General features: G+C 38.8%; 1 protein-coding gene across 3 annotated transcripts in view; it reads right to left on the reverse strand.

Annotated features, from left to right (window-relative positions):
- Nox1 (NADPH oxidase 1) overlaps positions 1–27487 on the reverse strand; it is a 46848-nt gene extending 19361 nt beyond the window's left edge. The window contains exons 1-7 of one of the 3 annotated variants that reach the window (XM_055608319.1): positions 27404–27487; positions 21752–21847; positions 5488–5598; positions 4997–5081; positions 4542–4693; positions 4257–4438; positions 4035–4167 (exon numbers count right to left, since the gene is read on the reverse strand). In XM_055608319.1, the coding sequence (XP_055464294.1) occupies positions 4035–4167; positions 4257–4438; positions 4542–4693; positions 4997–5081; positions 5488–5598; positions 21752–21847; positions 27404–27448 (804 nt within the window). In that variant the 5' untranslated portion in view covers positions 27449–27487. The remainder of the gene's footprint in view (positions 1–4034; positions 4168–4256; positions 4439–4541; positions 4694–4996; positions 5082–5487; positions 5599–21751; positions 21848–27403) is intronic. The other 2 variants (XM_055608318.1, XM_055608317.1) reach the window with 2 other exon arrangements.
- Positions 27488–27845: the final 358 nt, after the last annotated feature.

Consider the following 27845-nt stretch of genomic DNA (forward strand, 5'->3'; position numbering starts at 1 on the left):
AAAGGGTTGTACAAGTTTACATTCCCACCAGCAATGGAAGAGGGTTCCCCTTTCTCCACATTCTCTCCAGCATGTGTTGTCACTTGAGTTTTTGATCTTAGCCATTCTGATGGGTATAAGGTGAAATCTCAGGGTCATTTTGATATGCATCTCCCTGATGATTAAGGATGTTCAGCATTTCTTTAAGTGTTTCTCTGCCATTCTATATTCCTCTATAGAGAATTCTCTTCTTTGCTCTGTACCACAATTTTAAATTGGATTACTTGGTTTGTTGGTATTTAACTTCCTGAGTTCTTTATATATTCTATATAGCTGCCCCCTGTCAGATATAGTGTTGGTGAAGATTCTTTTCCCAATCTATAGGCTGTCATTTAGTTCTGATGGCAGGGTCCTTTTCTTTACAGAAGCTTTTCAGTTTCATGAGGTCCCATTTATTAACTGCTGATCTTAGAGCATGTGCTGTTGGTGTTCTGTTCAGGAAGTTGTCTCCTGTGCCAATGAGCTCAAGGCCCTTCTCCAAATTTTCTTCTAACATGTTCAGTGTGTCTGGTTTTATGTTGAGGTGTTTGATCTCCCTTGGACTTTAGTTTTGTGCAGGGTGATAAGTATGGATCTATTTGCATTTTCTACATGTAGATATACAGTTAGAACAGCACCATTTGTTTAAGATGTTTTTTTCCATTGTATGGTATTGGCATCTTTGTAAAAAATCAGGTGTCTATAAATGTGTAGATTTATTTCTGAGTCTTCTATTTGATTCCATTGATCCACCATTCTGTTTCTATGCTGGTACCATGAAGTTTTTATTACTATTGCTCTATAGTACCGCTTGAGATCAGGGATGGATCTTTTATTGTAGAGGATTGTAATAAACAGATTAAAAAAAAACACACAATAACATTTTAGCCTATCAATTTGGAAGGAAACTTCCAGCAATAAATGTCCAGAATTAACTGGGATCAGAGCATTCCACGTGTTCGCATGTATAGCTAATGGATGTTGGCAGCACCTTCCTAGAGGGCAATTGACCACTGCATCTTAGCAATGTCAAAAGCATTCCCTCTTTTTGATCCTGGGATTTCACTTCTAGAAGATAAGGATTAAAAAAAAAAGATAAGGAAGGTGTGTATGAAGCCCATGACAACTATATTGAACAAAAGTTAATAAGAAAAAAATGGCTAAAAAAGGACATTACAGATGTTTTAAAAACAAATCTTTGAAAGGGTATTTGACAATACAGGAAAGACTCCATGGCATACATAGAGGGGTTGCTTCAAGTTGTAGAACTATATGAATTCTTAATTCACTTCTATTTTTATGTTTTTATACTGTCTCTAATAAATACATGTTATTTTTCTAATTTTAAAATAGTGAATGTGCTAAGAGCAACGTTTTGTAAATGTCTGTGAAAAAGAGCAATATATTTGGGTGGCAAAACTGGTAATCCCACCATTAGAATATTATATGGCCAATCAAAGTAATTCCTGAACTTGAATATAGTTCAAAATAGGCCAACCTCATGTGTCTTCAACACTATATGGAAAAAAAATACACTGATAAGCAATTTCCTCACCTGTATTCCATAAAAACTAGGACATCTAACAGGGCCCACCATTGATGTGTCATCTGACCATTGCATATGTGCATGAAGGGACTGAAACGTAGAGAAATCCCAACTTTCCCAGAGGCTTCAACTCAGTTAAACCCCTACTGCTGATAGGTCCACTCTAATCTCAGCCAGCTCTCCATCCACACATTTATCTATCTAGGCCTCATCCTGCACTTGACCTCCACAGCCTCCATGGTCCTGCACCTAGCAACTTCTTATAGACTCAGTGCTGAAGTTCTGCTCAGCTATAACCTTGTGGTTTTGCTTGAGCCATCTTCAGCAGCTCTCCAACTGGATTTATTACCTAGATACCACAGAGATCTCTTTGTAGCAGTATCAGCCTTTTGCTTCTGCTTCCAGTAAAGCCACCTTGAAATTCTCGAACTATTCTGTGGCCTTTCTACCCCTCTGTAGCCATTCTATAATTACATAAATAGATGATAGATATTTTTAAAAGATATTTTTAAATTACTTAGCATATTACTATGGACACAAAAGTCTCCTAACAGAATGCATTGACCAGATTGTGGCAAAATACTCCTATGCACTGCTGGTGAGAATACACACATTTAAAAGTATGTGTTGAGGATTAACAGGCAGTATTTGCCAGACTTGAAAATTCTGATTCTGAAAATTTATTCCATAAATTTACTTCTATATATGTTTAAGTACAAGTGTTAAGCTGTTAATTACATTGTTACTTGATAGAAATTTATTGGAAACAGGTGCCTAGCAATAGGACTAATTCATACAGTGGAATGTCCAATGGCAAAAAAAAAAAAAAAAAAAGAAGAGGCATCTGATAGGTACTTGTCATTAGTGTACTATGTCAGAATCACAGACGGATACATTTGTGGTTTTCTTTTTTTTATATAAGGTTTTCTTTATTTATTATGTATACAATGTTCTGTCTGCATGTACACCTGCATACCAGAAGAGGGTACCAGATCTCATTATAGATGGATGCGAGCCACCATGTGGGTGCTGGAAATTGAACTCAGGACCTCTGGAAGAGTAGCCAGTGCTCTTAACCTCTGAGTGCTCTCTCCAGCCCACATTTGTAGTTTTCTACAATGTAAGAATTCACTGAATAACAATACAATCACAAGCTCCTGTTGTGATTTGAAGAATCCTGGTTTCCCTTGATACCAGGCTATCGACAAACACTGATTCACATATTCTAATCTTTGTTATCAATATTAACTCTTAGATAGCATAATACATATTGCATATGCTATGTTTGTCTGTGAATATTATTTAATGATTTTCATCATTCTCAATGTACTTTGCTGCAACACAAGTTGGTTTTCTAGTTCTATTGACTCCTCTATGTAGCAAACATTATGAGCAAGCAAAGGTAAACTGTATCTATGATAATTACCATAACATATACATTACACTTCCTGACTGTATTTATTTATTTATTTATTTATTTATTTCTATTTTTTATTTACTTATTTTTGGTGGTGTTGAGAATCAACTCTAAGGCCTTGTATGTGTGTCCTCCACCACTAGCTATATACAAAGCCCTTAGAACATACACACTCACACATTCCCTCTCTTTGTCTGTCTCTCTCTCTCTGGTGTGGTGTTACTGTGTGTGTGTGTGTAAGCACACACGTGTATATGCATAGGCATATGGTGGGCAGATATCAATGGGGTAACTTCCTCAATAATTTCCCACTTTATTGCTTAACACAGAGTCTCTCACTGTATCTGAAACTCACTGATTTGACTAGATTGACAGGCAAGCAAGCACTAGGGATCCTCTTTTCTCTACCTCCCCAGCTCTGGGATTACAAGTAAATGCTATGACCCTCTCTTTACATGGATGCTGAGAATCTGAACTCCTTTCTTAATGCCTGTGTAACAAGCACTTTATATGCTTTCATAAAAAATGTGAAACAATAGTTTCAAGTATGCTATAGCATTAAAGACAGCCTGCTTCAAGGATGCTTTGATTTTTCACCATGAAAATTTGACTGGAATTTCAAAGCTTAGCTTTGTAACAAAACAAAGGTTTCATCATTATATCCATAAAAAAATGGAGTTGAGTGCAAGATCCATTAATTAGTCATTAGATTGTGACTTTAATTTATCTTATGAAAGTCTAATCCTTTTTTCTCCAAAATGGATATGAAAGTAGATCTCTTACCTCAGAGATCATCTATCTATCTCAGGCAGCAAATCTGAGGCACAGTAAATATTATCAATATTTTTACCTTTGTAGGGAGTTCCCAAAACACGTAGCAAACATTAATCCTTTCTCTTTCAAGAGTCCCTGTAGTTGCCTGTTACAGATGATTTTGTAAAATTGTAGATATCTTTCATAGGAAGAAACCAACACTGAGTTAATAAGAATTTGACAGTACTAACAAGGATAACATTCAAATAGGAGTCAGTCTTTCTCTCATAGCATTCATACCTCTAGGGGGTGCCCCACAAAATGAGGATGTCTGCAACTCCACTCATACTTGTCCCACTCAAGAAAAGAATTTGAACAATTTTGGGGATGACTTTCACCCATGCTTTCCTCTGTTTGGCTCCGAACAATCCCACTGAAACATACAAAGTAGGACAGTTTATGATAATGGATTTATACAATATCAGTGGTGTGGACATGAGGATAGCGATAAGAAGACCTTACCCCAGGCCATGGATCACTAAGCAGATGATATAGACGATAAAAAGGTGATGGGTATACCAGAAGAGCTCAAAGTAATTCCTACGGATAAACTCCATAGCTGAAGTTACCATGAGAACCAAAGCTACTGTGGCAATCACTCCAGTAAGACCAGCAATACTGGTAAATGCAGCATACATCACTGTCTGTGAAAAAGGAAATGTCAACATGGCATAAAATCCACCAAGAATACCATGATTCTCCTGATCATGACCAGATACCTATACTTTGCCATAAAAATAACCTCACCATGTTTGGAGACTTTATGGGATTTAGCCAAGAATTCACTTCTTTCTCCTGATGAGATAGGCTGGAGAGAACAGAAGCAAGAGATCCATCCATGGCCTGTTGACTTTTATTGTACCGTTCAAAGTTAAATAGGTGTGCAATGATATGAATAGCTAGGTGGAAAGATGGTAGGTGTCAGGAACATTATGGCAACCATACCCCCACTGAAAATAGAGACCTCCGCCTATAGTGCCTAGCAGAATGCTGAGTCCACAGTATGCCCAACAACACAGAAAGATCCAAGACCTTTCCCCCCTACCCATTATGTTCCCAAAGGAATAGAATATATACTCCATGAATATGAGTGTCTCATAAATAGTTCCAGGAGCTCATCAAATATTTTTAATGTTTATATGCAAATGACACTACAACCTGAATTACCTATTGTCCATGGCTGCATGCTTTGCCCAAGTTACCTGTGAATATGCAGATCATATATGCCACCAGCTTATGGAAGATGAGGTTGTGATCCAACGGCTTTTTCAGTGTGCGGTTGCAAAACTACAAATGCAAAGTCACATTGGTCAGGTATCACCAGCTAGTCTTAGGAAACACACTAATTCACAACAACAGCTCTTAGCCACAGTATTGCAATACCCAGCCATCCTCATCCACCAAAGGAGACCTCTGGGCTCCATTCCTAGGGGACTCGGTGCTGAACTTCAGCTACTCTTTCTTTTTTTATATATAATTTATTTAATTTTCATTTTATGTGCATTACTATGAAGGTGTCAGATCCCTTGCAATTGGTATTACAGACAGTTGTGAGCTGCCATGTAGGTGTGCTGGGAATTGAACCTGGGTCCTTTGGACGAGCAGATAGCGCTCTTCACCACCAAACCATCTCTCCAGCCCCAGGTACTCTTGCTTTAATGAGAAAGTTGAACTAAAAACAGCTAGAACTCACTGAGCAGGCACCCCTCAAGAAGGACAGCAGATTCCGACACACAGGGATCAAGATCATCATGCTATTAAAATTCAAGCAGAAAGCTGATGCTCTGGCAAAAGCTAAGGTAGTCTGGAACAGAAGAGAAAAGAGAGATTCTATTTTATTTCAGCATCTAGCAGATGAGCACTAGTCAGGTCAACTTTTCTAAGATGAGCAAGTGGACACTGGAACAGCTTCCTGCACCTCTCAGTCATCCTATCCCAGTAATCAGCATACCAGGCCAATTTCTCCGTTTACCAAATGTGCTGAACTTAATTGAATTGAGAAATTCCTGTTACAGTAGTTTAGAAACGTTGGGGGATGTATTTACTAATGTGAACGAGAATAAGATTCAGTAATTCCACATAAGCAAATTCTGTCTATGGATGTAATATTTTGCAGTGGATATTTTTATTTCATGCATTTAATTTTAATTGTATTGTTTGCCCTTCATAAAACAGCCTTGGAGATCATATATACTTTTATATATTTTTAACTGAAGCTTACATTTAAAGGTATGTTCATGGATGATGACTATTTTATTCTCTTTCCTACATTTTCTAATGTTGACATTATAAGAAAGAAGTGCTTGTGTGGAAAATAAAAATTTATCCAGTTATGTAATACAGCTTTAAAATGGAACCCTTTGAGCAATATTCTTAAACATAGCTAAAGATAGATGAGAGAGCCTTTCTTTGTTGAGTACTTGGCATGGGACATGGGGCCTTTTATATGCTAGGTAAGCATTGTTCCCTGAGAAAGTCTAATTTCTACCTTCAGAATTTCAGGATAATTTCCTTGAGTGACCAGGGAACATAAATAAGTAAAAGGTCTAGGATCATGATATGCTCAATTCCATGGCAGCTAATCTCTCAATCTCTCAATCTCTCAACTGTATACAACTGGTCTCCAAGTTGCTTTATGTTTTTTGGACTGCTAGCTGTGAATGTTGACAATCTTATTGTAGTAGTTGAGTGGGAAAACAGCCAGTGTATTTTTTCTTGCAATTCAGATAATTTCTTAGTCTTATATGTGTGCCTGTAAATTGCTAACCAAAAAGACAAGTATGGGTGAGAATTCACATTTTCTCAGCTCTTTTAAATAATTATTAAGACATACCATACCTCTCATGCTCATGGATTGGGAAAGTCAATATTGTTAAAATGTTTACATTAATGAAAGTAATGTACAGATTCAATGTAATTCCCCCCATTATTCCAATGACATTCTTTGGAGAACTAGAAAAAAAATAATCTGAAATTCATATGGAAGTACAAAGAGATTGTGAATATCCAAGAAAATCCTTAGTAGAAAGAATAATGCTATAGGTTTCACAAAACCTGATCTCAACTTATACTACAGAATCATAACAACAAAAGTGTATGGTAATGACACAAAACACATGTAATGGAGAGATTGTGCAGCAGATAAGAAGATTGTTATGTAAGTGTGAGGACCCGAGTTCAAACCCCCAGCACCCATGCAGAAAGCCAGGCATGAAAGTCACACCTGTAACTACAATGCATGGGGAGTATGGGTAGAGACATGAGTATTACTGGGGTTGGCTGGCTACCTGCCTGGCTCCAGGTTCAGTGAGAGACCCTGTCTCAAAGGAATAATGTGGAGGGTGATAGAGCAGAAAACCTGACATATCCTAGTTTTGCATAGAAGTACACACATCTACACACACACATGCGTGTATACCACACACACAAAGTAAATAATTATACAAAACAGATACATAGTCTGATGGAATAGAATATAGCAACAAGAAATAAACCAATATACCTATCCCACCTAATTTTTGACAATAGTGTCAGAAAATCTCATTGAGAAAAAAGCCAGTCTCTTCATGAAATGGTGCTAGGAAAACTGGATATACATCTGTTGAAGAACAAATGTAAATCCATGTTACTTTGTACAGAAACAATCAGTGCAGAATGGATTATGAATCTGAATGTAAGACCTCATACTCTGATTGTGCTAGAGGAAAGCAAAGGGCAAACTTCTTCAATATTTATAACCATGGGCTTTCTGCAAAAGACCCTGATAACACAGGGTACCCCCAAAAATTTGAAAAGTGAGATTGTATGAAATGTAAAGGTTTCTCAGGGGCTAGTGAGATGGCTCAGCTGCTAAAGGAGCTTGCTTCCAACCCTGACGATCTGATTTTTATCTCCAGGACACTATGATGAAAATGGGAGAAATTGCCCTTGTTGTAGTGTGCATGTGTCTCTGTGTGTGTCTGTCTATGTGTGTATGCAGGCAATGAATTTAGAAACAGGACCATGGGAGGAGAGGAAGAGATCTTAAGTGGTAGGATCATGGAGGTAGTAGGAAAGAGATCATGGGGGTAGGAAAATGAGAGAATAATAGATTACATGTAACATGAAAGCAGAAGAGGAAACATTTCAGGAGTTAGGAAACAAGCAAATTAGGGATAGGGGAGATTGGGAGAGGCACTGCAGAAGGAAAATAAAATAACAAAGTAAACCTGACATATGTGTGTGAAAATGCCATAATGGGAACCCTTTACTTTATATGATAACTTGAAAAAGGAAGGAAGAGAGGAAGGGAGGAAGCAATGTAGTCAACTATTTTTAAAAAAGAAAGAACAGAAGAAAGAAAGCCATTTCCCCCTTAAAACCTAGACTCAGGACAATGTGACCTCAGTGAAGGAGCCAGGATGATATCTCTTAGCATCCATAATGGCTTTCAATGTTGGCAGTGCAGTGAACAAGAACTTTCCTACTGCTGTCCCTTTCGGACTCTTTACATGATCTGTGTTTTTTCCCTCTGCTGAATCACACTCTGGCTGTTTTGGGTAGAGACATCCTGTTCCGTTGCAGAAGAAAGTTTCTCTGTTCATGTGAAAAATCTTGCATTTCCACATTGGCTCCCACAGTGTACTTATTTGAGTCACAGAGGATTCTTGAAGCTAAAATTGGCAAGTGAATTGAAAGTATATAACGAAAATTTTAAAGCTCCACATTCTGTGGCAGTTAGCTGTCTGGGACAAATTCTTTTTAGGAAAGAGAAAAAAAACTTTTCTCTGTTGCAGCATGTGGAACTATCCCAATGTCTATTCATTTCTCTATATCAACTAACATTATTGAAATCCTGTGGTCACAATTAGGAATAGTGCTTCCTTGAGGTCCAGCTATACCACTCCTAGGCATATATCCAAAAGATGCTCAACAAGAACATTTGTTCAATCACATTTGTAGCAACTTTATTCATAATAGCCAGAATCTAGAAACAACCCAGATGCCCCTCAGTTGAGGAATAGATACAGAAATTGTGATACATTTACACAATGGAGTACTGCTCAGCAATTAAAAACAAGGAAATCATGAAACTTGCAGGCAAATGGTGGGATCTAGAAAAGATTGTCCTGAGTGGGGTATAACCAGAAGCAGAAAGACACACATGGTGTATACTCACTTATAAGTGGGTACTAGACCTATAAGATAGGATAAACATACGAAAATCTGTATACCTAAAAAAGGATGACCCCGGGTAAGATAATCAATCTTCACTTAGAAAGACAAATGGGATGGACATTGGAAATAGGAGGAAACAAGAAACAGGACAAGAGCATACCATAGAAGGTCTCTGAAAGACTCTACCTAGCAGTATATCAAAGCAGATGCTGAGACTCATAACCAAACCTTGGGCAGAGTTCAGGGAATCACATGAAAGAAGGGGGAGTTAGTAAGACCTAGAGAGGACAGGACCTCCACAAGCACCAAATATGTCTGGGCCCAGGGTTCTTTTCTGGGACTGAGTCTCCAACCAAGGACCATTCATGGATATAACCTAGAACCCCTGCATAGATGTAGCCCATGGCAGCTCAGTGTCCAAGTGGGTTCCCTATTAAGGGGAATAGGGACTGTCTCTGACATGAACTCAATGGCTTGCTCTTTGAACCGCCCCCCTCCGAGGGAGGAACAGCCTTGCTAGGCCACAGAGGAGGACATTGCAGCCAGTCCTGATGAGACCTGAAAAAGCTAGGATCAGATGAAAGGAGAGGAGGACCTCCTCTACCAATGGACTTAGAGAGGAGCATGGAAGGAGATGAGGGAAGGAGGGTGAAAGTGAGAGGGAATGAGGGAGGGGGCTACAGCTCGGATGCAAATCGAATAAAATTAATGTAAAAATATGAATTAATTAATTAATGTAAAAAATAAAAATTTAAATAAAAAAACCCAAAATCTTGTGGTCACTAAGGCCTCTTTTACTATGCATTTAAACTCCTTCCTCTGCTCTTCATTTGCTATGATTCATACTTAAATGAATGGTTCTCTGTATTCTCCTAAGGTGAACATAAATTTTAAAAATACTCCATATAATGCTTAAAGCAATTATAGTCCATCAATATAAGGGTCTGATATTTTCTTCAAACAATAAAACAGTGGTGTAAGCATTATAGGTACTTTAAAAGCCAATTTGATTGGTTTTTTGTTTTTTTGTTTGTTTGTTGTGTTTTGTTTGCTTGCTTAGTTGGTTTTTTTTGTTTTTTGTTTTTGTTTTGTTTTGTTTGACACAGGGTCTCTCTATGTAGCCCTGGCTGTCCTGAACTCACTTTGTAGAACAAGATAGCCTGGAACTCACTGTGATTCACCCATGTCTCCCTCCCTGAGTGCTGAGATTAAAGGTGCGCACCACCATGCTCAGCTTAAAAGCCAAAACCATACAATAGAAAAAAAGATAGCATCTTCAACAAATGGTGCTGGTCTAACTAGATGTTTACGGGTAGAAAAATGCAAATAGGTCCATGCTTATCACCCTGCACAAAAGTAAAGTCCAAGTAGATCAAAGACCTCAACATAAAACCAGACACACTAAATCTGTTGGTTGCTTTCCTTTTTTTGGAAGCTTGCATGGCACTTTTTGATACTATGAAAGCTAGTCCATAGTGAGCAGGCAGTTCCAACACAAGGGTGAGCTCTGTGTCTTAAATGCATTGAATCTGTAGATTGTTTTTGGTAAGATGGCCATTTTTACTATGTTAATCCTGCCAAGCCGTGAGTATGGGAGGTCCTTCCATTTTCTGATATCTTCTTCTAATTCATTCTTCAGAGACTGGAAGTTTTTTTCATACAAGTCTTTTGACTTGCTTGGTTAGAGTCACACCAAGGTACTCTATGTCCTTTGTGGCTATTGTGAAGGGTGTTGTTTCCCTAATTTCTTCAAAACGGCAGCCTACAGATTGGGAAAGGATCTTCACAAATCCTATATCTGACAAAGGGCTAACATGCAGAATATATAAAGAACTCAAGAAGTTAATCAGCAAAAAAATCAAGCAATCCAATTAAAATGGGGTACAGAGCTAAACAGAGAATTCTCAATAGAGGAATATCGAATGGCAGAGAAACACTTAAAGAAATGCTCAATATCCTTAGCTATCAGGGAAATGTAAATCAAAACAACCCTGAAATTTCACCTTACACCCATAAGAACGGCTAAGATCAAAAACTCAAGCGACAACACATGCTGGAGAAGACGTGGAGAAAGGAGAATCCTCCTCCACTGCTGGTGGGAATGTAAACTTGCACAACCACTTTGGAAATTAATCTGGCTCTTTCTCAGACAATTAGGAATAGTGCTACCTCAAGATCCAGCTATATCACTCCTAGGCATATATCCAAAATGTGCTCAAGTATAAAACAAGGACATTTGCTCAGCCATGTTCATAGCAGCTTTATTTCTAATAGCCAAAAGCTGGAAACAACGCAAATGTTCCTCAGTTGAGGAATGGATCCATAAATTGTGTTACATTTAAACGATGGAATACTACTCAGCAGTTAAAAACAAAGAAATCATAAAATTTGCATGCAAACTAGAAAAGATCATCCTGAGTGTGGTATCCCAGAAGCAGAAAGACACACATGGTATATACTCACTCATAAATGGATATTAGACATATATTATAAGATAAACATACTAAAGTCTGTATACCTAAAGAAGCTAAGCAAGAAGGAGGACCCTTGGGTAAGATGCTCAATCCTCATTCAGAAAGGCAAATGGGATGGATATCAGAAGAGGAAGAAAACAGGGAACAGGACATGAGCCTACCACAGAGGGACTCTGAAAGTCTCTATCCTGCAAGGTATCAAAGCAGAGGCTGAGAATCATAGCCAAACTTTGGGCAGAGTGCAGGGAAACTTATGAAATAAAGGGAGAGATAGAAAGATTTGGAGGGGCAGGAGCTCTGCACGGAGAGAAAAAAATTCTGGGCACAGGGGACCTTTCTGAGATTAATACTCCAACCAAGGACCCTTCATGGAGCTAACTTAAAACCCCTGCACAGATGTAGCCTGTGGTAGCTCAGTGTCCAAGTGGGTTCCCTAGTAATGGGAACAGGGACGATCTCTGACTGGAACTCAGTGGCTTGCTCTTTGATCACCTCCCCCTGAGGGAGGTGGCAGCCTTAAAACAATGCAGCCAGTCTTTATGAGAACTGATAGACTAGGATCAAAAGGAGATGAGGACCTCTCCTATCAGTGGACTTGGGGCAGGGCATGGGATGAGATAGGGGAGGGAGGGTGAGGTTGGGAGGGGACTAGGAAGGGGGCTACAGCTTGGATACAAAGTGAATAAACTGTAATTAATAAAACAATAAATAAATTTTAAAAACTCAAATTTGTTCACTTTTAAGTTTTCTTTTGTAGAAGTATAGTGTATGTTGGTCATATTCCCATACCGTACTACCTTTCTTTTTCTCATCCTTCTCCCTGCCTTTTATTCTTCTTGCCCCCTACCAGAGAGTAGACAGTTTTTCTTCTACTTTCATGTCATATATGCAAGTGTGCTTTTATTTATGCACATAAAACTTGAAACCTGCCAATGAATGAAAACTGCACATATGCCTTTCTGAGGCTGATGTGATTTACATAATATAATTATCTTCAGTTGCATTCATTTTTCTGCAGATAATCCAGTTCTGTTTCTCCTTTATGGTTGAAAGAAAAATAAAAGACATTCTCTTGTGTATATACTACATTTAGTTTGTCTCTTTTTCTTTTTTCTTTTTTTTAAATCTTATTTTTCTTATTAGTTACATTTTGTTAACTTTGTATCCCAGCTGTATCCCGTTCCCTCATTCCCTCCCCAATCCCACCCTACCTGCCTCATCTCCTCCCTGCCCCTTTCCAAGTCCACTGATAGGGGGGACCTCCTCCCCTTTCATATGACTCTGTTTTGTCAGGTATCTTCAGGACTGGCTGCAAAGACCTCCTCTGTGGCCTAACAGAACTGCTCCTCCCTTGGGAGGTGGGGAGGTCAAAGAGCCTGCCATGAGTTCCTGTTAGAAATAGTCCTTGTTCCTCTTACTATAGGAAACCAATTGGTTACTGAGCTATCACAGGTCACATCTGAGCAGAAGTTCTAGGTTATATCCACTCATGGTCTTTGGTTGAGTGTCCATCTCAGAAAAGACCCTGTGCCCAGATATGTTTGGTCCTTGTGGAGCTTCTGTCCTTTCCACATCAAACTCCCCTTCTTTCATATGATTCCCTGTACTCTGCTGAAGGTTGGGTTATGAGTCTTAGTGTTTGCTTTGAAACACTGCTAAGTAAAGTCTTTAAGATGCCTACTGTGGTAGACTCCTGTCATACATTCAATGCATACCCCATTTGTCTTTTTAAATGAGGATTGATCATCTTACCCCGTGTCCGCTTTCTTGATTATCTTCTTTAGGTGTATAGATTTCATTATGTTTATCATATCTTGTAGGTCTATATAAGCGAGTATATTCCATGTTTGTTTTTCTCATTTTGGGATACTTCACTCAGAATGATCTTTTCTAGATCCCACCATTTGCCTGCAAATTCCATGATTTCCTCGTTTTTGATTTCTGAGTAGTATTCCATTGTGTAAAAATACCACAATTTCTGTATCCATTCCTCCATTGATGGAGATCTGGGTTGTTTCCAGGTTCTGGCTATTACAAATAAAGCTGCTACAAACATGGTTGAACAAATGTTCTTGTTGTGTACTTGAGCAAATTTTGGGTATATACCTAGCAGTGGTATAGCTGGGTCTTGAGGAAGCACTATTCCTAATTGTCTGAGAAAGCGCCAGATTGACTTCCAAAGTGGTTGTGCTAGTTTACATTCCCACCAGCAATGGAGGAGGGTTCCCCTTTCTCCACAACCTCTCCAGCATGTGTTGTTACTTGAGTTTTTCATCTTGGCCATTCTGATGGGTGTAAGGTGAAGTCTTAGGGTTGTTTTGATTTGCATTTCCCTAATGGCTAATGAGGTTGAGCATTTCTTTAAGTGCTTCTCTGCCATTCGATATTCCTCTACAGAGAATTCTCTCTTTAGCTCTGTTCCCCATTTTTTAATTGGATTACTTGGTTTGTTGCTTTTCAGCTTCTTTAGTTCTTTATATATATTGGATATTAGCCTTCTGTCAGATAAAGGGTTGGTGAAGATTCTTTCCCAATCTGTAGGCAGTCGTTTTGTTTTGATGACGGTGTCCTTTGCTTTACAAAAGCTTTTCAGTTTCATGAGGTCCCATTTATTGATTGTTGCTCTTAGAGCCTGTGCTGTTGGTGTTCTGTTAAGGAAGTTGTCTCCTGTGCCAATGAGTTCTAGATTGTTCCCCACTTTTTCTTCTAACCGATTTAGCGTATCTGGTTTTATATTTAGGTCTTTGATCCACTTAGACTTTGGTTTTGTGTGGGGTGATAAATGTGGATCTATTTCCATTTTTCTGCATGTAGACATCCAGTTAGACCAGCACCATCTGTTGAAGATGCTATCTTTTTTCCATTGAATGGTTTTGGCTTCTTTGTCAAAAATCGAGTATTCATAGGTGTGTGGGTTTATTTTTGGGTCTTCTATTCGGTTCCATTGATCTTCCTTTCTGTTTCTATGCCAATACCATGTAGTTTTTATTACTGTTGCCCTGTAGTACAGCTTGAGATCGGGGATGGAGATACCTCCAGATGATATGTTGTTGTACAGGATTGTTTTGGAGATTCTGGATTTTTTGTTTCTCCATATGAAGCTGAGAATCTTTTTTTTTTTGTCACTTTTTCTGCTAAGAGTTCACAGACTGTTTAGGCCTGTTAAATGAAGCCTCTCCAGTTCCATTATCTGCCTCTTTGGATAATGAAAATAAGGCATATTTGAAGATACCAGCTTGATGTAGTTAAATGCAGTGTTGGGAAGAGATATTTTCGATTGTAAGCTGGGATGAGGTGGCTCCACTACACTCACATAAAAAGACATCTAAGACACACTGAGTGTATGAAGTGATTTCTAACCAGTATCTGTAGTGTGGTCACCTTTCTGACTGAATTAAAAAAACAATATGTGTATTTCACTTTATTTGTATCCCCATATACTAAAAATAGAACAACTTTCATTACATTAAAATTCAAAAGTAAGTTTATCCTATACTATAGGGCTAATATCCACTTAGAAGTGAGTATATTGGTAGATAAATGGGATGAAATAGAAGACCTAGAATTAAACCCACACATTTATGGACACCTGAATTTTGACAAAGATGCTAAAACCATACAAAGGAATGAAGATAGCATCTTCACCAAATGGTGCTGGTCTAACTGGATGTCTACATGTAGAAAAATGCAAATGGACCCATACTTATCACCCTGCACAAAACTAAACTCCAAGAGGATCAAAGACCTAAATATAAAACCAGACACACTAAACCTGTTAGAAGAAAAAGTGGAAAAGAACCTGGAACTCATTGGCACAGGAGACAACTTCCTGAACAGAATACCAACAGCACAGGCTCTAAGAGCAACAATAAATGGGACCTCATGAAACTGAAAAGCTTCTGTAAAACAAAGGACACTGTCATCAGAACAAAACGATTATCTACAGATTGGGAAAGGATCTTCACCAAACCTATATCTGACATAGGGCTAATATCCAGTATATATAAAGAACTAAAGAAGTTAAAAAGCAACAAATTAAGTAATCTAATTAAACAATGGGAAACAGAACTAAACAGAGAATTCTCAATAGAGGAATATCAAATGGCAGAAAAACACTTAAAGAAATGCTCAAAGTCCTTAATCATGAAGGAGATGCAAATCAAAATGACCCTGAGATTTCACATTACACCCATCAGAATGGCTAAGATCAAAAACTCAAGTGACAACACATGCTGGAGAGGATGTGAAGAAAGGTGAATCCTCCTCCCCTGCTGGTGGGAATGTAAACTTGTACAAACACTCTGGAAATCAATCTTGTGCTTTCTCAGACATTTAGGAATTCCTCAAGATCCAGCTATACCACTTCTAGGCATATATCCAAAAGAGGCTCAAGTACACAATAAGGATATTTGCTCAACCATGTTTGCAGCAGCTTTATTTGTAATAACCAGAAGCTGGAAACAACCAAGGTGCCCCTCAACTGAGGAATGGATACAGAAAGTATGGTACATCTACACAATGGAATACTACTCAGCAATAAAAAACATGGAAATGATGAAATTTGCAGGTAAATGCTGGGAACTAGAAAAGATCATCCTGAGTGAGCTATCCCAGAAGCAGATAATATAAACATATAATAAAACATATAAACATATAATATAGGATAAACCTACTAAAATCTGTACACCTAAAGAAACTAATCAAGAGGGAGGACTCTTGCTAAAATGCTCAATCCCTATCTAGAAAGGCAAAGAGAATGGACATCAGAAGAAGGAGAAAAGAGGGAACAAGTCAGGAGCCTGCCACAGAGGACCTCTTAAAGGCTCTGCCCTGCAGACTATCAGTGCAGATGCTGAGACTTATGGGAAACCTTTGGGCAGAGTGCAGGGAATCTTATGAAAGAAGTGGGAAAAAGAAAGATCTGGAGAAGACAGGAACTCCACAAGGAGAGCAACAAAATAAAAAAATCTGAGCACAGGGGTCTTTCCTGAGACTGATACTCTAACCAAGTAGCATGCATGGAGATAACCTAGAACCCCTGCACAGATGTAGACCATGGCAGTTCAGTATCCAAGTGGGTTCCATAATAATAGGAACAGGGACTGTCTTTGACATGAACTGATTGGCCTGCTCTTTGATCACCTCCCCCTGAGGGGGGAACAGCCTTACCAGGCCACAGAGGAAGACAATGCAGCCACTCCTGATGAGACCTAACAGACTAGGATCAGAAGGAAGGAAAAGAAGACCTCCTCTACCAGTGGACTTGGGGAGGGGTATGCGTGGAGAAGGGGGAGGAAGGGAGGGATTGGGAGGAGAGGAGAGAGGGAACTACAGGGGGGATACAAAGTAAATAAAGTGTAATTAATAAAAAAATATTATGTCCCCTCTGACATAATCTGATTGGCCTGCTCTTTGATCACCTCCCCCTGAGTGGGGAGCAGCCTTACCAGGCCACAGAAGAAGACAATGCAGCCATTCCTGATGTGATCTGATAGACTAAGATCAGAAGGAAGGAGATGAGGACCTCCCCTGTCAGTGGACTTGGAGAGGGGCATGCATGAAGAAAGTGGAGGGAGGATGGGATCGGGAGGGGAGAAGGGAGAGGCTTATGGGGGGGATACAAAATGAATAAAATGCAATTAATAAAATAAAATTTAATTTAAAAAAAGGAAAAGAAAAACAACCCTGGAAAAAATAAAAAAATAATAATAAAAAAGAAGTGAGTATATACTATATTTGTCTTTCTGCTTCTGGGTTACCTCACTAAGGATGATCCTTTCTAGTTCCATCCATTTGCCTGCAAATTGTTTCATGATTTCCTTGTTTTTAATTGCTGAGTAGTATTCCATTGTATAAATGTACCAAAGTTTCTGTATCCATTCCTCTGCTGAGGGGCATCTAAATTGTTTCCAGATTTTGGCAATTACAAATGAAGCTGCTGTGAACATAGTTGAGCAAATGTTGTTGCTGTATGGTTGAGCATCTTTCGGAAATATGCTTAGGAGTGATATAGCTGGATCTTGAGATAGCACTATTCCTAATTATCTGTGAAAGCGCCGGATTGATTTCCAAAGTGGTTGTACAAGGTTATATTCCCACCAACAAGGAGGGAGGCTTACGTTCCCACCAGCAATGGAGGAGGGTTCCCCTTTCTCCTCAACTTCTCCAGCATGTGTCATCCCTTGAGTTTTTTATCTTAGCCATTCTGGTGTGTGTATAGAATAAACATACTAAAATCTATAGTCCTAAAGAAGTTAAACAACCAGGAGTACCCTAGGGTAGTAGCTGAAACCTCATTCAGAAGGGCAAACAGGATAGACATAGAAAGTAGAAGACAGAGAACAGGACAGGAGCCATCCAAAGGGGGCCTTTGAAAGACTCTACCCATCAAGATATTGAAGAAGATACTAAGACACATATCCGAACTTTGGGAAGAGTGCAGGGAACCTTATGGAAGAAGAGGGGGATAGAAAGACCTAGAGGGGACAGGAGTTCTGCAAGGAGACTAACAGAGCCAACAAACCTGGGCCCAGCGAACCCTGCAAAGACTGATAATCTAACCAAGGACCATGCATGGAGAGGACCTAGACCCTCCATTCAAATGAAGCCCATAGCCAGTTCAGTCTTCAAGTGGGTTCTATAGAAAGGGGGAGCAGGGTCTGTCTCTGGCATGAACTCAGTGGCTGGCTCTTTGATCACCTCTCCCTGTGGAGTTCAGCCTTTCCAGGCCACAGAAGAAGATGATGCAGCCAGCTCTGATGAGACCTGATGTGCTAGGATCAGACAGAAGGGGAGGAGGTCCTCCCCTATCAGTGGATTAGGGAAGGGGCATAGGGGGAGAAGAAAAGGGTGGGTGAGACTGGGAGGAGATGATGAGGGGCCTACAGCCAGGATACAAAGTGAATAAGTTGTAATTAATAAACAGAAAGATAGAAAGAAAGAAAGAAAGAAAGAAAGAAAGAAAGAAAGAAAGAAAGAAAGAAAGAAAGAAAGAAAGAAATAAATTCAAAAGTAAGTAAACATTACTTACCTTGGAACAAAAACAGAATGTGTGCCTCACGTATTGGTGAATATGTCAGCATGGCTGTTTACACATACAAGCTATTAATAGTGGTGGTCTCTGGGGAGTAGGATAGGAGGGGTTTTTACATGTTACTGACACACTTTGATCTCATTGAAAACAGCATTATTATAATTCATTTTTATTTTTCCTTTTATTGAAAATGGATTTTCCCTCAGATAATATATTTTGATTACAGTTAATCTTCCCCATACTCCTCCCAGTTCTTCCCCACCTTCCTTCTACTCCAGATCCAACACCTCCTTTCTGTATCTCATTTGAAAATAAGTAGGCTTCTAAGTGAATATGCTATAATGCAATATGATGATAAGATAAAACAAAAACTAATGCAGTGGAATAAGATAAAAGAAACAGATGAAAAGGAGCCCAAGAAAAGCCACACAAACAGCTGTAAACAGGATGTCTCCATCAAATCCCTCCCTTCAGAGCTCAGAAAACCTGGTGGAAGAGGGGGCAAAAAATAGTATAAGAATCAGAAGAGATGGAGGTCACCAAGGAAACAAAGCCCTCTAAAGCAACAGGATCATTACACATATGAACTCACAGAGATTGAGACCGCATGCCCAGCCTCTGAACAAATCTGCACCAGATGGGGTCCTAGAGCTGAAAGCAAATGTGGACACATGTCCCCATCCTTACCTAGAAGCTGTGTCCAACTGATAGCCATTAACAAATGAAGAGTCTCGCTAGGAAAACAAACTACCTTCAAGGGCATTCTGCATCCCCAGCAGTAGATGTCAACAGAAGACAAACTCAGTGTCAGCTTTGAAAGTTCTTTACCTCATAATGACCTGTCAGAACTTTTAAAACATCGTTTTATCTTACTTTTATTTTTTTTAAATTTCTATATGTAAATATATAAATTAAATATATATTAATATATTTCTCTCTTTTTTTACCCTACAGTTACTTTGTGTATATAGTATGGTTTTAAGTTTAGTGTCTTCATGAGATTCCTGAATGGTTCTCTATGTCTATAATTCATTTTCAAAAGGGTTTTAAAAATCAAAACAGCCACAGGATATCAGTATGAATCATTTCTCTGCAACTGACTTTTTGGTCATGAAGTAAGTAAGTTCTTAATAACTAGTCATATTTATTGCATCTTTCTATTAATATAAAGCTATTTTAAGACAAATTAACACTTCTCTTGGAGTTTGAGTTTCTAAACGGGGTAGAGAATAAACTTTTAAAACAGAAAACTGCAGGATGAAATAAGCAATGAACAGAACATTAAAATTCATTGTGCTCTCAGCATGTGTTCTTTGATTATAATGAGAAAACCATTTTTCTAAAGGAGAGCTGCCTAACAACATTGAGTGTGTCTTTGTAGAAAGCTAGTGAAATAAAGATCCATCAAGATGAAAGTGTGTTAACAAATCCCCTATCTGTTACTCCATGATCCAGAGAAGTAGAAAGCGAGTTTGCTGTTCTAAGCAGGCCACGCGTAGGTGTGCCACTCTAGGAAAAAGTGTCTCACTCCAGGTTTCCTCCTGGCCACCTCCACACCTGTGCATACAGCTAGCTCTGTCCCTCTTGTCTGTACTTAATCTGTCACCTTTCCAGCCTTCTCATTTCTGTTCTTACCCTGAGATAATCCAACTTTTCTGTTGGCCTTGGGTTCTGCAACAGCACACACCTCCCTTCCATCCTCTGAAACCCCTAAGTAGCCCTCTTTTTCACAGGAAAGCATTAAACCTGTGCTTTCTAAGTTTTCTTTTAATTTTTAATTACATTTATCTGCCTGTATATGTCTGTACCGGTTGGGGTTCTAAAGCTGAAAGGAGAAGTGGGCACATGCATCCATCCCTAACCCAGAAGCAATCTACATTTGATATCCACTTGCAAATGAAACAAGATTTTAACAGACAATTACAAAAGAAAGAGCAAGCTATTTTGGTAGTAATGGAACTTCAACTCTATAGTTAGCTTTTATTAAGCTCATACTATACGCAAAGCATTGTATAGCCAGGCATGGTGACGCACGCCTTTGATTCCAGCACTCAGAAGGCGTAGGCAGGTGGATCTCTGTGAGTTCAAGGCTAGCCTGGTCTACAAACTAAGTCCAGAACAGCCAGAGCTGATACACAGAGAAACCCTGCCCCCCCCAAAAAAACCCACTGTATTACCTCACATGCCTTAGTTCTTGAGACAACCACAACACTGCTATGAGGTAGATACCTTATTTTACAGGTGAAAGAATCGATACAGAATTTAATAATGTAAGAAAAGGTGTGTGTGTGTGTGTGTGTGTGTGTGTGTGTGTGTGCGCACACACACACACACCAAGGACAACTTATAGGGGTCAGTTCTTCTAACTTGTGAGCCCCAGGTTTCAGACTCAGGTAATCAGATTTAATAGCAATTGCCTTTACCCATCTCCCAAACTCCAACCAAAATTTTCTTTTTAATTTCTCTATTTTCTTTTTTATTAGTCTTTATTTATTCCTTATCATTTTCAAAACATTATTTTGCAGCTCTGGGAATTGAACCCAGGCTTTGAACATACTAGGCAAGTGTCCTACAATTTATATCTATAGTTCAGCAAACTCTTCCTTAAAATCATATGACTCTGATAGCTGCTCTGGCCAAAGTGGAAGCGGAGACAGGAGCTCTATCTGAGTAGCCTTCTGGTACCCTGAAGGATCACCTGAGCTTTGAGAAACCAGCTGCAAATCACCGCCTAATAGTTTTCCTTATTGGATCTGAGAGGTACACCCATTGTCAGATGTAGCAAGTAAAAATACTGCATGTTCACTTAAATTAGAACTTTATATAAAGCCAAGCATGGTGTTATACACCTTTAACCCCAGCCTTCTGAAGGCCAAGAGGCAGATGAGGAGACCCTGTCTCAAAATAAAACAAACAAAACAAAAAACCACGAAACTTTACAAGGATGTTTTTGTATACTTACGCATATAATTGGAGTGTATATCTATCAAAAAGACTCATCATTTACCTGAAATTCAAATTTCAATGAGCATCCTGCATTCCTCTCCCCCACTCCTGGTAAACCTATTCCCAGAAGAAATCAAAGCATTGGGTCGGGAAGAACCAGAAATGAAAGATTTTAACAAACGACAACAAACAATAGCCAGGCCTGGTGACACATGCCTATAATCTCAGCTGTTTGGGAGGTTGAGGCAGAGGGATTACAAGAGCTAGGCCATTATGGACCACATAGTAAAAATACATCTTTAAAAGAAAAAAAAAATGACATCTCCACATCACAGTACAATACTCACCCCAAGAATTTCTCTCGTGTAATAGTATTTGTCAGACTTCTCATAATTCAGAAAGGCATACACAAACAGAAAAATGTTCAGCCCCAACCAAGAAACCTAGAAGAAAAAACAAACAGGGAATATGGAAGAATTGGGAAAGGTGTATTGAAAATATAGGAAATAATATGGACATCTTGAGCATTTTGTGTTCATCTATTTTCACTCTGAATTAATACAACCACACCAGTATCTAATGTCCTTTCATTTCAGAGTAAACAAACTCATACAGTAGATGCTAATGAGCAGGATCAGCAAGTTGAGGCCCATGGCCTACATCTGGTTCATCACCAGTTTTCTATGTCTTAAAAACTAAGTGTTTGCATTTTTCCCTTTAAATGATGGAAAACATCAAAGAATAATGTGTCATGACATAAAAATTATATGAAACTCAAATGTCATCGACTATATACAAAGTGAGGTTGGAAGGTCAATTCTTATCTATAATTGCTTATGGATGGTTCATCATTCTGTGGTGAAGTTGAGTAGCTGGAACAAAAACCAAATAGCTTGCAAAAGCTTAAAATACGTAGCTTGACTTCTTTAAAAACGTTTGCCAATTCCCTGACAGACTGGAGCTTTCAAACTATTGCACCTAAAAGATGGCACTAAGTAAACATATGAATTTTTGAAGAAACAAAGAATAAATTTAGCATCTTTAAGAAATGCCCACTGGAAAAAAGACTAAACCATTCCCAGATGAGCCTGCGTCTTTAATTACACACGGACATATATTTTCCTGCTTTTAGGTTGTGAAACTTTTTGCAAATTAATCTATTGTTTTGGACTTTGGGAGCTGTGAGGATTAGGTGTGCCTGTCCAAACCTCTTCACAGTGGCTAAGGGGACAATCTGGGACACACTGTGTGTTGCCATGGAGATGAACCAACAGAGCTCTACTCCAAATTTGGAGGTGCTAGTCTGCAAAGTAGCAGATCTCTGTAGAACTGGGATGTTTTTTTATATACCCCTGACCCCAAATCACTAAGAATCCTTTCAGCCCACAGGTAAAGGTATTAACCTGGTGTGTGGCCCATTCATATTCCTTAGATACAGACCACTCATAGACCTGTTGCAGTACAGTAAAGCGGTTCTAAGTGTAATGTTAGAGTCAGACACCTGAGACTCAAATTCTAGTGCCATCACTTAGTAGTTCTGTATCCTTAGATATGTGATTTAAATTCTTGGATCAGTTCTTTCACCTGGAAAATGAGGTGTTTACCTCATAGTAGTGTTGTATGACTTGCTAACTGGATATCTAGATGTAGAAAAATGTAAATAGATCCATACTTATCACCCGGCACAAAATTAAATTCTAAATAGATCAAAGGTCTCAATATAAAACCAGACACACTGAACCTGTTAGAAGAAAAAGTGGGGAAGAGCCTTGAGCTCATTGGCACAGGAGGCAACTTCCTGAACAGAACACCAATAGCACAGGCTCTAAGATCAACAATCAATAAATGGGACCTCATGAAACTGAAAAGCTTCTCTGTAGAGCAAAGGACACTGTCATCAGAACAAAGGGACAGCCTACAGATTGGGAAAGGATCTTCACTAACCCTATATATGACAGAGGGCTAATATCCAGAATATATAAAGAACTCAAGAAGTTAAACAGCAACAAGTAATCCAATTTTAAAAAATGGGATATAGAGCTAAACAGATAATTCTCAATTAAGGAATACCGAATGGCAGAGAAACACTTAAAGAAATGCTTAACATCCTTAGGTATCGGGAAAATGCAAATCAAAACGACCCTGAATTTTCACTTTCCACCCAGCAGAATGGCTAATCAAAAACTTAAGTGACAACATATGCTGGAGAGGATGTGGAGAAAAGGGAACCCTCCTCCATTGCTGGTGGGAATGTAAACTTGTACAACCACTTTGGAAATCAATCTGGCTCTTTCTCAGACAATTAGGAATAGTGCTACCTCAAGATCCAGCTATACCACTCCTAGGCATATATACAAAAGATGCTCAACTATACAATCAGGACATTTTCACAGCCATGTTCATAACAGCTTTACTTGTAATAGCCAGAATCTGGAAACAATCCAGATGCCCCTCAGTTGAGGAATGGATACAGAAATTGTGGTACATCTACACAATGGAATCCTGCTCAACAATTAAAAACAAGGAAATCATGAAATTTGTATGCAAATAGTGGCAACTAGAAAAGATCATCCTGAGTGTGGTATCCCAGAAGCAGAAAGACACACATGGTATATACTCACTTATAAGTGGATATTAGACATATAATACAATACAATCATACTAAAATCAGTATACCTAAATAAGTTAATCAACAAGGACCCTTGGTAAGATGCTCAATCCTCATTCAGAAAGGCAAATGGTATGGACATCGGAAGAGGCAGAAAACAGGGAACAGGACAGGAGCTTACCACAGAGGGACTCTGAAAGACTCTACCCTGCAGGGTATCATAGTAAATGCTGAGACTCATAGCCAAACCTTGGGCAGAGTGCAGGGAATCTTGTGAAAGAAGGAGGAGATAGATAGACCTGGAGGAAACAGGAACTTCACATGGAGAGAAAAAAAATGTGAGCACAAGGATCTTTTCTGAGACTGATACTCCAACCAAAGGCCCTTCATGGAGATAACCTAGAACCACTGCACAGATGTATCTCATGCCAGTTCAGTGTCCATGTGGGTTCCATAGTAATGGGAACAGGGATTGTCTCTCACATGAACTGATTGGTCTGCTCTTTGATCACCTCCCCTGATGGAGGAGCAACCTTACCAGGACACAGAGGAAAACAATGCAGCCAGTCCTGATGAGACCTGATAGATTTGGATCAGAAGGAAGCAGAGAAATACCTCCCCTAACACTGGCCTGGGGGATGGGCATAGGTGGAGAAGGGGGAGGGAGGATGGGATTCGGAGGGGAAGAGAGAGGGAGCTACAGGAGGATACAAAGTGAATAAACTGTAATTAATAAAAATAAAAATGTAAAAAAACTAATGCTTCAGAACAGAAAAAAAAACAAAACAAAAAAATAAATAATTTTTTAAAAAAATTAAAAAAAAAAACTAATGCATGCTAACTAATACAATGCTTTGCGTATAGTAGGAGCTTAATAAATGCTAATACAAGGTTTAAGTTCCATTACTACCAAAATCTCTCTCTCTTTCTCTTTCTCTCCTTTCTTTCTTCTTTTGTCTTTTGCTCCCCCTTGCTCTCTTCTTTCCTTCTCTTCTTTTATGTTTGTGCGAGATGTGGTCTCATTGCAGCTGGTTTTGCCCAAGCTAGTCTTGAGCTGCCTAGGCTTAGACTATCCTTTCAGCTCAGTCTCCCAAGAAGCTGGGACAATAGGAATGACATCCATTCAACTCCTTCCTGACTCCTTTGCCCAGAATCCTTTTTCAGAGTTGAATGTCTTTTAGAGACTCTTTGATGTCAATGGAAAAGGAAAATTGAAATCCACAGCTATTTCAAGAATAATTAAAGAATAAGAGATTATGAATTTGATGAGTGCAGGGTGTATGGGAGGAGCTGGAGGGAGGAGAGGGAAATGATATAAATACAATATTTTGGGGTTTTTTTTCCATTTCTTTCTTTCTTTAATCACTTTAAAGCCTAATCCTAGACCCCTCCTTCCTCCCTTCTACTCTGATTCCCTCCTATTCCCATACTCCACCCTCTCCTTCTCAGAGAAGGGGAGGAAAAAAAGGGGGTGCCAAAATGCCCTAGTGCCTCAAGTCACAGCAGGATCAAGGGCATCTGCTAGCAGTGAGGATAGAAGAAGCATCCCAACTAGGGGGAAAGGGCTCCAAAGGCAGACAACAGTGTCAGAGACAGTCCCTACTGAAATTTTCTAATGAGGAAAATGAATTTGGTGAACAGAAAGAAAAGCCCATTTGGGGGGGATCAGAAATATTTCAGGATGTAAAATGGACACAGGAACACAAAACTATATATCAGCCTATTGTCACCTGTAGGCAAGGTAAGTGAAATGCAGAAACATCTAGGAGTCACTGTGGATGAAAAAGAACGTGAAGTGTAAGACCTGGGAAGAAAAAGAAGTCAACATATTTTTTAGTAATTTATTATTTAAAAATAGTACATAGGAGTACATGCCAGAAATAGTAAGAAGTTGAGCCTGCCAGCAGGGCTGAGGAAGACAGGGTGGAAAATAGAAGCCAGAGAGTTAAATATGACTCATCCGTGTAAGTGATGAATCTCCCTAACCAAAAAAAACAATAAAGGGGTAATGGCGGGAGTGGCTTTTAGAGCACCAAATAGCCTTTTTCCAAAGCTAATCAGTTCACTTAGTCACCCATTTTCCCACTAGCTAATCTATCACCACCCACAGTATATTGGACCTGAAGACTGGAAAGAATAAATATTTGGTCAAGGTCATCCAGTAGCAGAACTGAAAGTACTTGCCAGATTTCCTGCCTCCTAAGCTAATGATCTCTCAGTTATAGTGCAGAAGGAACTAAACCAGACACTGAGTATTAAAAATATAAATCAGATAGCCTGATTAAAACAAGCTCTTTGCTTTTCATTAAATGTTAAATAAAAATCCTTCCAAGGGCACTGCTTACTTTTCTTCTGTGGCACCTGAAAAGTCTTATAGGATTTGAAAAAAAAAAAAAAGCAATAGAAACAAAGCAAGAGCCCCAGGAAAGAAATAAAATACTAGAAGAGCATGGAAGGACATGGAAGCCTCATACTTAGGTGTGACTCACAAATGTAGGAAGAATGATACAAGAAAATGGGTGATGGTGTGTGTGCGTGTGCGTGTGGGTTTAGAAAAGGATTTTATGTAAGTGAAATGGTGAACTAGTTCTGGTGTCAGTACCAGTGAACTGGGTTTGAGTCAGTTTTCCAAATCATTGTGTGTCGTCTGGATTGATTTCCTTCATAAGACTCAGGAGATTGTTTTATATGTGCTCTGTGTAATGCAATAGGTAACTATCAGCGTAAAGTTACGAAACACTTGACATGTGGTTAATTTTGATTGACATGTGCTATGCATCTAAAATACATATGATCATCCAAAGACCTAGAAACAATCAAACAATAGAAATTATATTGATATTGTCTATATTGGTAGCATACTGAAGGAATATCTATGAATTACATTGCTCAGATTTCATGTTTCTTTTCATTCTCTTCATTACAAGTATGAGATAATTTAGAAATTCTGCAAGTGACTCACATTTCTATTTTTATTGAGCATTTCTGGGTCAAGATGCACTCAAAGATCACTTTCATCCCAACCATTCAATTATTTTATGAAATCTTGACGGCAGCAATATAGGGAAGATAGAGAGAAATGAAGGCTCAATGTCAATAGTTTGTAAATAAGACAGAAGAGAAAAGAGGAAAAAGAATGAAAACAGGTTTCAACTGCAAGTCCTCATGGTTTGGCGACATGAACAACTGCAAATCATTTGGCTTTGTTCTCTCATCTGGCCTGGAGGTGTTTTTTGTTTTGTTTTGTTTTTTTCTAAATGATAACTAGTTTTGTTAAATGAAAATAATTGCTATAGTCACTTTCTCTTTTGAATAACTCCACAAATATTAACGAACATTATGTCTTCTCACCCTAATATTCATAATTAATAGGAAATGAAATACCACTTACCAGAAACAAAACTGAGAGCCAGTGGTTAACCAGCCAGTTTCCCATTGTCAAGTGGAGGTTTGGAGCCTCCCTAGGAGCAATCTGGATTCTGGAAAGATCCTTCACGATACAGAATTCTGTCCAGCTCAAGATCTATGAATCTTTATGATGCCAAAATACACACCTACTCACAAAGCTTCTAAAAATGAATAAGTGTATTCTGCCTTTCTCCTCTATACGGAACTGTGTTATCAGCTTAGGTAGACAAGCCCTGCCTATGACAACCACAGGGGTTTTCCCTGTGGAGGTTTTCACCCATTCAGGAAATATCAGTCTTCTTGTGTCAAAACAGTCTCTATGATTATCTTAACAATGTGATTTCATAAAGCTCCACTTTCCTTGATAAGACACTTGTTTAAGTTTTTCATGAGAAACATAATTAGGCTGAGACTATACACAGTTC

This window comes from Psammomys obesus, unplaced genomic scaffold, assembly GCF_907164565.1.
Source record: "Psammomys obesus unplaced genomic scaffold, mPsaObe1.curated_primary_1811, whole genome shotgun sequence".
NCBI lineage: Eukaryota > Metazoa > Chordata > Mammalia > Rodentia > Muridae > Psammomys > Psammomys obesus.